The sequence below is a fragment of the Aaosphaeria arxii genome (genome assembly GCF_010015735.1).
Source record: "Aaosphaeria arxii CBS 175.79 unplaced genomic scaffold BU24scaffold_16, whole genome shotgun sequence".
Taxonomy (NCBI): domain Eukaryota; kingdom Fungi; phylum Ascomycota; class Dothideomycetes; order Pleosporales; genus Aaosphaeria; species Aaosphaeria arxii.
In genome coordinates this window covers 58,693-68,471 of record NW_022983489.1, presented here as the reverse complement: position 1 = coordinate 68,471, position 9,779 = coordinate 58,693, and the positions used below count along the sequence as shown (strand labels likewise).

Sequence of the window (9,779 nt, the reverse complement as noted above, 5' to 3'; positions counted from 1 at the left end):
AGACCTTCACGTATTCTGCGTACCTGCACTGTTGCTCCCCGTTACCTGTAGATGATTAATATAGTTGATAAAGGGCTATGTCAAAAGCTAAGCAGGTAGCAGCCGTTGACCTCAGCCCTGCTCCCAATCCAGGAGCTCTGATTTTCCAGAGTACTTGGCAGCGGCGTCGCATAGCCGCAACAGCCACATAGCCACAGACCGAGCAGTCATCAAGATACACGGCAAGCGTAAGGCTGGATCTGCAAGTCATCACGCACCAGCCAGGTTCGGCTGCTACTTCTGCAGGAAGTGCCGATCAGCAGATCAGTCCTGCATAAATCAAGCCGCCCCGTCGATGGGTTCCGCGATAATATGTGTGTCCTAAGTTACATCTGCGTATCTTTACCGTACGATTTGTGGCTGTGCGGATTACGTCAATTTTCGGATTATCGTTTGATCCAGGATTGGAGGCAGTGATAAAGCCTAGCCAGGTGTTTGTGTAATTTACATTACTTAGACAGCATACGCTAAGCCTTGTAGGTGGAGTGTCAAGTGGCCTGCCAAGAGCTGTTGAGGGCCTCTCCAGCCGGATAAATCCGGACTATATTCCTGTAATATAGATTAGCCTTTGATTGCACGGAGGGCTTTTATAGACAGGTGGAAGGGTATTTTAGCTGCACCGATAGGCATGAATGATAGACACATAACTACATTGTTATATAGCTTTGGAACAGGCGAAGTTGTACAGGTATATGACGAAAAGAGCGACAGCATGGTGATAATTCATGTAATTTTCTATGTTTCAACTGGCTGGAGAGCAGACGTACTTAATCGACACCTTGAAACTCAAATTACTCTAATTCCACTAAATTGGAGGATCCAATCTGACTATTTGTGGAATCCTTTTCGGCATGGCGGGTTTTTCGTTACGCAGGGACGGACGTTATCTGGTCCCCACATTTCGCACTGCAATTCATAATGTGATACAGATATATGCGCTCTCTTAGCTTGAACGGAAGTTGCTCAAACTTTGATAGCGTCTTGCTTCGTCGAAGTACCGCGGAAGAGTCGCGGACCCCCAAAGGACCCTGGTGTGTCTGGCCATTTGGACGACGGAACGGATGGAAGCGATTAAGCATTATCTCGCTTTTGAATGGTGTCTTACTTCGTGAATTGATGGTTTATGTTGAACAGAAGGGATACATTCCTCTGCTACTGTTTCTACCTGAATATATACACCTACTAACAAAGAGATAAGCCGACGTCAACTCCTCAAAGATTGGAGAATCAAGTGTTACACAATAACAAAGTGACAAAGTGACACAATGACAAAGTGACACAATGACAAAGTGACAAAGTGACACAATGACAAAGTGACACAATAACACAAAGACACAAGAATACAATCCTATAACAACAATATTAGCACGCGCCACCGTGGACCGCAAAAGCTAAAGTCACTATTATAGGATGATTAAACCCCTATACTTATAAGTAATAGATGATAGTATGGCCCTTGGTCAAGAGCACCGAGCACCTGTTCTTGACCAACCGGAACACATGCGCATAAAGACCTCGGGAGGTAACTAAGCTCAGGTTAAACATTTTTACACTTCATTGTTCATCATGGACCTCACGATCTTGTACCGGTTAAATAAAGTGAGATAGGTCGAGTAATATGTGGACATGTCTTGTTATTTGATGTGATAATGATACGGAGCAAACGCTATTGTGTCGCTATTATGTTAATTCGTGTGATGAATCTGAATGTTGGCGGTATGATATGATTTTTCAAGCAATCCATATGGCAGATTTACGCGACATTGAGATCCGACAATTTAATGTTGCTAAACAGCGACGTTCAGACCTGACTCTCTAAATCGATACTAACACGGATAGGGGTGTACCGAGAGCCTCTCATCCAGAATTTCTTGCATGTCTGAAACCTGTATTGGGCAATTTTGAACGATGTCGCATTATCAATGCAGGTACACTGCCTTGTCATTGCAGATCTCAGTGGTTTCGGCCACTACGGCACAGACGGCAGGTCTAGGCCAACCCCTGTACTTGTGCTGTGAAGTAGGTCCGATAATCGAAACGACTTTCCACGCCAAGGTTACAGTTATCAGATCTACTCGTAAAAGCAATTCGCGAATCATCGTCATTTTTTCTTAGTCTTGTATAATTTTCCCTGGTTACATGGTGTCAATTACTCTCGTAATTCTTGTACACAACGCATCATCTCTGAAACTGTAAAGCACTCTCAGAGAATGGTAAGATATTGGTCTAATAATTTATTGAAGGTCGCGAATATGTACAATGTTTCTATCGCAACACCGTAATAGACCGCACTGGCGTACATTGGTGTGCATATATGCGCCGCTGAAAAATTTCAATTACAAGCATTTACAAATCATCCTCGAGAGGACTGAGTCCTTGGGCAGTTCCGAGTCTCGCCTCGTACCAGAAACGGAGCCTCTCAACATTAGGCCTGTCCAACATCCAGGGGAGGAAGTCGGTCACATTAGTGTTGGGCTCCTGGAAGATATCGGGAAAGTTCGCAGGGGCATCAGTACGGACAGTCCACTGTGGTGTAGCGAATTGCCACTCGTCGCTGAGGATGAAGTTGTGGAGCAGTTTTGCGCCCTCGGGATGAGGGGCATCCTTAAGGATGGCTGCAGTTTGGGGCCAGGTGACGAAGGGTGCATCGGTTGGCAAAGAGGTGTTTACATTGGGACCAGAAAAGCCGCCTGTTCCAAAGGCAGCAACATACGAGTTGTTCGCTAGAGCAAGCTGGTCCCCGGGTGTAGCACTTCCGCGGACCCAAGTCGGGTTTTGGGCGACGAGAGCATCGAACCATTCGTTACCGAGCTTTTTGATTCTGCCTTTTCATCAATACCATTCCCAACTTCTGATCAATGGAATACTTACACAAGATCGAAAGCGTACAGCACAGCGTCGTCGTCATTAGGGTAGGTGAGGATGAGCTTGTCCTTCAACTCGGGCAGTAATGCATCTGCGAAATCACCGAGACTTCCATTGTACTTGGCTGTATTCCAAGTGGTGGTCCAGCCGAAGATGGCATAACCATAGTATGCGCCGTCTGGATCCTGGAATTCAGACGCGATGCTCTCAAAGTTTTGGGGCTTGTAGTTGAGAAGAGCACCCTCCTCCTTCCAACGAGGATAATCGTGAAGCGTCTGCAAGATAATACTGTCTACTTGGACATCATTATTGGCGAGCTGTTCATCGAGACGACCGTCGTGGTATTTAGATAAATCGACAGTGACGTTCAGGGTAATGCCGGGGAAGCGTTTCTCGAAAGCCTGTTTCAAACCATCTTGCTGATTTTTCTCATCACCGCCATGCCAGAGTGTGACAACTCCTCCTTCATTTAGGGCAGCTTGGTAGATCTCGTCGATCGTACGGTTCTCGGTACTAGGTGTAGCAAAAACGGCTGTTGCAAGAGCAGCTACTGCGAGGGAAATGGACGACCGCATGTTGGAGTGATGGCGCAAGTATCAGTGTTGCTGGCGAGTGGGCAACTGAATTCCCCGGATGCAATTCCATTATTTATAAAAATCATTTCTTTAGTTGATCAGCAATGCTTTTCGTGATTATGAAAACCATGGCAGTCTACGGAACTTTTCCGCAATGACGCAAGAGTGTAGGGACTACTCTTACAAATGCGCCGCGTGGGTGATTCGATTCCAAGCATTCTTCGGCGCAATTTCCTGGCTGTTGGGGTGCGCAATCATCTAAATCGGTCCGATCGTGCCATGGTTCACTATGAACGAGCCTTTGTTGTCCAGAAACATCGGTGAAATGACCAAGCAAGGACGTTTGTTTTCGATCGGCTAAGCCTTTCCGGCTTTGAAATTCGCCGAGATTAGATGAAAGACGATTAGATCGCATCATAATTATGGCGGTGACATGATCCGCCAACGGCTCAGCCACAAGAGCAATGCGTCTTCTCCAACAATTGATATCCAGCCTTACAACACATTGGAACTAACGTGTTTGATCAGTAAGCTGGCCACATCAGTGAGCTGGCCACCCCCCCACCACCACCACCGAATATTGTAGATTATATCACCAACCACCGTTTCAACTGGTAAGAATATTGATTGACTGGATTACGACAATCTCTGTCTACATTGTGTCCGAATATGGCCTTGTTGGTGACAATTTGAACAGGTTCTTGGCGCGCGTTGTCGCCTTTCTGCCTGCTGACGATCACGCGCTTCAATCAATCTATCAGCCTCTATAGCCAACCTCTGACCTTCCTCTGACTGCAAAGCGCCTCCAACTGCTATATATTGTCGTCTCCTCTGCTGCTTCTTTTGTTGGCGCGTCACAGTTGCTTGGAGACGGATGTTTTCCTCTAACAAAATCGTAGCTGAGTGCATCGCCATCTGACAACCTTTGACAAGTTGAGAAATTGCAATACTACTAGGGCTCTGTGATTGACGCTTAAGCAGGTCCTGAATTAGTCGAGCCTGCTGCTTTACTTGGTCAACCGTGTGAGGCGTTTCTGCTACCCAGGCGCGAGAATTGTCAGTTATAATAGGAGTTGGTGACGGAGTTCTGACAACCGTAAGCGACGATAAGACGCGTTCTGGACAGCTTGGGACAAGCCCTGTAGCTAGAAAGCCTGATTTGATAGTCTTTTCTGTGAATACTGTCCTCCTGATGTCCTGATACGTCTGGAGGAAGTCAATTTTGTCAATATGATAGACTTTTCGCCGCGCCATCTCAGCAATCGCGTGACCGTACGCGCGTTTCAATGGCGAGAAGCAGCTCACATCTAGCGGCTGTAGGACGTGAGATGTATGAGCAGGCATACAGAGCGTGATAATGTTGTTCTCTCTGCAGTAGCTATCAAATTCGACTGTAGCGTGGCTACTGTGGCCATCAAGAATTAAGAGTCGATAGAACCCAGCAGTTTGAGACCTGGTTTGTCTGTTGAAATGCTCAATCCATGAGCGGCCAAGGACATCAGTTGTCCAGCCATTGTCACTAACTGCTATCATCCATCCAGGAGGGACGTCGTTGTACCAGCAGGATTGGTGCTGCTTTGCAGACAGGATCACGAAAGGAGCAATGGCCTGGCCTGACGCGCGAATGCCTTCGATTGTCGTGATCCATTCACGATTGCCTGGTTGAACAGCAACTGCTCGACCAACTCTGTCACGGCTTGTGATTACCTTTGACGTTGCTGCTACTCCTATCATAAATCCTGTCTCATCAAAATTGTAGATATCCTCATCCAAGACGCCATATGTCTAGCGAATGTCCTGAACCAGGCGAAACCACGCGCTGATTGCAGCAGGATCCTCTGATTTTGCGCGCTGGTAGTCGAATTTCCTATTCCACTTCGTCCGTAGCTCTGACTGATTGTTGACAAATCGCGTCACCCAGCACTTGCCTATAGGTGGAGGTGGAGGGTTCTCCCCTCGTGCTGCAAGTAGGGTATTGGCCATACGTTCTACAATAATAGCTTGAGGAGGATATCCACGACGATCAAGGTCAAGAATCCAGTGAACCAACGCCTGTTCTTCGGACAAAAGCAGTCTGCGATTTGGACTTCGTTTCTCATCTCTTGAGAGAGTGCCTTGTAGGCGCGTCTGGAGGGTTGATCGTGGGACGTCGTACGCGTGAGCAATCGATCGAATCGTGAGACTGGGGTCTGATTTGATTGCTGCAACTGCAAGCAGCAATCTGCCTTCCTTTGACGTTGAATTGACGCGTTGTGTCTGCGCCATTGCTGGTTGAGTATCAATATTGTGAGTGGTGGTTGGTGGTGGTGGTGGGGGGTGGCCAGCTCACTGATGTGGCCAGCTTACTGATCAAACACGTTACTGCTAAACTCCAGAAGTAAATTCTTGCATTCTCATTCAATCCAGTTTCTGTACGAAGGGGTCTCGCTCAATGCCTACATGCGACCTCCCATCCTTGCCAACAAATTTACCATACCCAAATCGGTACCCCAATTGGGTATCCAATACTTCGAGCCCTGGATCGCCCCGAGCGCCCTTGACCGCTGCGGCAACATCGTCAATAACATGCGACGCAGCCGAAAAGGCAATCTGCGATGCAATGGTAGACGGTTGCCGCGGCAGGAATGGCTTTGACAATAAAAACCGGTTAATCAAGAGAACGATGAGATCGAGGGTGAGTATGACTTGAGTGATAATGTACATGGGGGTGGAGAGACGGAAGCGGCGAACAGAGCGGTAGAGGTTCGCGCTTTGCATTCCGTCGCTGGACTTGGTATCGGCGTTTTTGAGATACTGGCGATCCAGGAACAGCTGGGCAACGAATTGACGACCAAATGTCTGTGAAGCAATTTTGCTCGCAAATTCAACAGACGGTACAGGGTTGGCGGGATCCACAATACCGGTCCCGTTGAGTATGGTTTTGTAGAGGTAGTTTGGCCAGTCTTGAGCGATGATGTTGGCATGCCATCCTTTAGCGTTGGCGGTGAAACCTCGCGTCGTACCGCTGATGGTGGCTCGGAGTGAGTTGGTTAGATTCATGCTAGAGCTGGTATTGTAATCCGGGGGTCCCAAGTGCCTTGCGGAAATTATATTTCCCTCCATATCAGCCCGTATAACAGATCTCTGGGTTTTGAGTCGTGGCCGACATGCTATCACCGTAGCATTGTACTCAAAGGTTCTCCCTTGGATTGACTGTGGATCCAGAGCTTCTAGAGTTGGTGTTGTGTTTGCCGCCCACCTACCGCGAAGCCACCCTAAAATAATTTGCTGCTCGTTCTCCTGCCCGTTCCAAATCGGCTGGTCATTCGGTCCATTTGGTCGTGTTACGGCTGTTTGTAGTTCGTAAGATGAGACAACGTTAACTGGTATATTTGAAATATTGTTCAAATAGGACGACTGGCGCATGGAAGAATCGCAAGATGCAGATTCCCCACTTGGCCAACCATAACAGAAGCTGAATGCGAGATTTGTATAATTTTCCGAGAACTCGAAATGTGCGCTTTGGTTTGGATAAATGTCTAGAAAGTTGACACAGTCTAAATCCGCACCGTATCCAACACTCTGGAACCCTATTTGTTGATCCTGCGTGCTGCGGTTAAGAGAGCCCAGGTCGACAGGAAGATAACCATACTCCGTCGTTGTCCAGGTTGGCAACTTTGTAAGCCCCGACGCGTTCGCAGCGACTGTGAAAATCGAATCTTGATAGAGCTCCAATACCAGTGATTGAGGTGTCGCGGGGTCTAGGAACGGCTCTTTTAATTGTACAACGGATGTACCTTTTACTATGACTTCATCATATTGGACGAAGATGCCGGCCATGGAAACAGTGAGGACATTGGACAGAAGGGCCAAGAGACTCAGCAGTGTAAGAAAATATTGTCTGGCTCGGAAAGCTCTCGCAAATAAGACTGTTGGAGGGAGTGAGGTGAAGTTGGCAAGGAGTGTACTTTTGGCTTTAGCGTGTCCTCTCTTAAGATGCTCCATAGGCTTCAAAAATGAAGTTGCTCGACAGACGGCATTGATGTAGACTCCAAGAAGAGTCGCAAAGATTGTGGGTGCAAAACTAAGCGCAAGCTGAACAGTAAACGTACCTCCTTTAGGCAAGGAAATACCATTATTTTTCTCTGCTTGACTATTCAGCACGTATAAAAGGACCGTGAATGAGGTGATCAACGATAAGGCCAAAAATGTAGCTTTCCACGACAACTCTAGTACGGGTTTGGCAATAGACGAAGGCTGAACCTTCCTGTTGCATTGAGATGGCTGGATGTGCAATCGAGGGTTGAACTTGCACAAAACCGGACGGCCATCTGTTGACATTGCAAGCCTGAACTTGTCATTTTGTAGCCCTTTCTTCATCTCCCGCTCAGTCGAACTGCTGTAAGCTCTGAACTTGCTCTGCACAGTTGCAGAACGAGCAAGATCCATGACTTGAGCCAAAGAATCTGGATTTCGAACTAGAAGCAACCGTCTGGGAATAACTTGCCAAGCCAAGAAAAGGCAAAGAATCAACGCAATCAAAAACAGCGCTTCTATGGTGTACGCGAAAGCAGGTACTAATGTAACGACTTTCTGTAATCCCTCAATCTCGACTTCTAGCTGGGTCTCTGACTGTGGTGCGAAATTATGACCCATGGCTAAAGCAAAGAGCTGCTGGTACGTTTGATCATAAGATGTTGCGAGATTTGAAGAGTTGAGGTATTCGTGAATCGGTAGTTGCGTCAATGTAACCAACCAGTCAACCATGAAGCCTGATGGCAACGAAGGGTACACCGGGGTACTATAATTCAAGTACCATGTTCGCCGCCCGTTGTCTATTTCGCTTGCCTCGTCAATATTAATCATCACTTGTTGATTGTTTCCCTGCATGCTGTACGCGTTTGGTGGTCTGCCTCCGACAGTTATGTTCTGAAAATGCGTACTGTTGAATTCCTCTTGCGAAAGGAGCATTTTGGGACCCATGGCATGGATTGAATCGACGCTATCGTTCGAGAGAAAGATTTTGGCCACTACCGGTTGTCTGTAAAAGCTCACATCGCAAAACAGGGCGGTTCCGTTACCACGGTTGCTGAAGTCGGGGGTCGATCCAGCTATCCACCAAACGGACAGAAAGCGGTTTGGATATTCGGGACACATTGATGATATGTTCTTAGACATATCGATGTCTCCAATGAGTGTAAACCCGGGAGAGTTGACCGGGATGTGTAGAGCCGAGACCTGTGACACCGATGTATTCCAATGAACGTCGTCGCTAAAAACGCTGTTCAGTCGACAGCCTCTCCCATCGTCGAAGGAGATTTCCTTGCCTGTTTTATTCCTAATCACGGCCTGAGGCTTCCAGCAATCGACCTCCGACCAAAACCTGGTCAAGGATGTAGAAGCAACAGAATCCTGCAGAGCACTTTTGATAGATGGGTGATCGAAGGGGGTTAGTACATTGGATGCCGTGGAAAAGGGAGGGTCACTTTGCCCAAGCCAAGCAATCGAATACGCAGTGATTAGAAAGCTATTGCTCATAGTTCGTGTCTGGACTGAGGCGTTAACAATTCCATACGGTACCCCAACAAGAGATTTTTGAGAGATTGATTTGGTAGTCGTGGTAAAAAGTGAATTCTGAAGTGCAGGAATGACAATAACTGCTGTGATCATCAGGACCGACGAACTGGCCACAATCCAGTGCCTAGTCATGTCAATTGGTGTAAATGAATGGGAGGGCTAATTATCTTACTGGGCACGCACTGCCTGGTATATCACAACAAGTATGAAAGCGGTATCGTATTGGCAGAAGAGGGTCGATGCGGAGTCACCGTCATTTCCAGAAAGGCGACACCAAGGATCCAGGCGCTTGATGTCAAGATCAAGGACTGAGATCCAGATTCCTAAGGCCGTGACTAGAATTATTGGGAGATATAGATACAAGAAGTTCTGTGCGTCAGAGATGGATCTCCCGTCCGAAGCAAACATGATTGCGCCGGAGCGTTCATACTTTAGATGAAGTGCAATAGTACTGGCGAGAAAGCCAGTGAATAGGAATATCGTGATGAGAAAGGCAACCTTGCTGAAAGAGACTGGGCGCCATGTCTTCCTCACTGCTTGGTCATCAGGAAAGTAGGGATGAAGAGCACGAGCGATGTTTGACTTGTCTGACGTGAAAAGCGGTATTCCCGACGATGCCATCTTGAATCAAGAGTAGTATGTGATCTGAAATAGAAGACGGGAGGATTTAATTGAAGAACATCGATCTTCTTGAGCCCTCAAAAGGTGGACAAAGTCCTGCGACAAGGCTGCGCTACTGTGGTA

At 47.3% G+C, this 9,779-nt stretch overlaps 2 protein-coding genes across 2 annotated transcripts; both read right to left on the bottom strand.

Moving 5' to 3' along the window:
• Nucleotides 1-2,138: 2,138 nt before the first annotated feature.
• Nucleotides 2,139-3,567, bottom strand: BU24DRAFT_429057 (periplasmic binding protein-like II). Its single transcript, XM_033529639.1, has 2 exons — nucleotides 2,911-3,567; nucleotides 2,139-2,860 (listed from the first exon to the last, which is right to left on the bottom strand). The coding sequence occupies exons 1-2, from the start codon at nucleotides 3,477-3,479 to the stop codon at nucleotides 2,386-2,388; spliced, it is 1,044 nt and encodes a 347-aa protein (XP_033377089.1). The 5' UTR covers nucleotides 3,480-3,567; the 3' UTR covers nucleotides 2,139-2,385.
• Nucleotides 3,568-5,876: 2,309 nt separating this feature from the next.
• Nucleotides 5,877-9,656, bottom strand: BU24DRAFT_468541 (uncharacterized protein; the record flags this gene model as incomplete). The annotated part of the gene is made up of 2 exons (XM_033532533.1): nucleotides 5,877-9,159; nucleotides 9,208-9,656. 2 exons carry the CDS (start codon nucleotides 9,654-9,656, stop codon nucleotides 5,877-5,879), a joined length of 3,732 nt encoding a protein of 1,243 aa, XP_033377088.1.
• Between the last annotated feature and the right edge of the window lie 123 nt (nucleotides 9,657-9,779).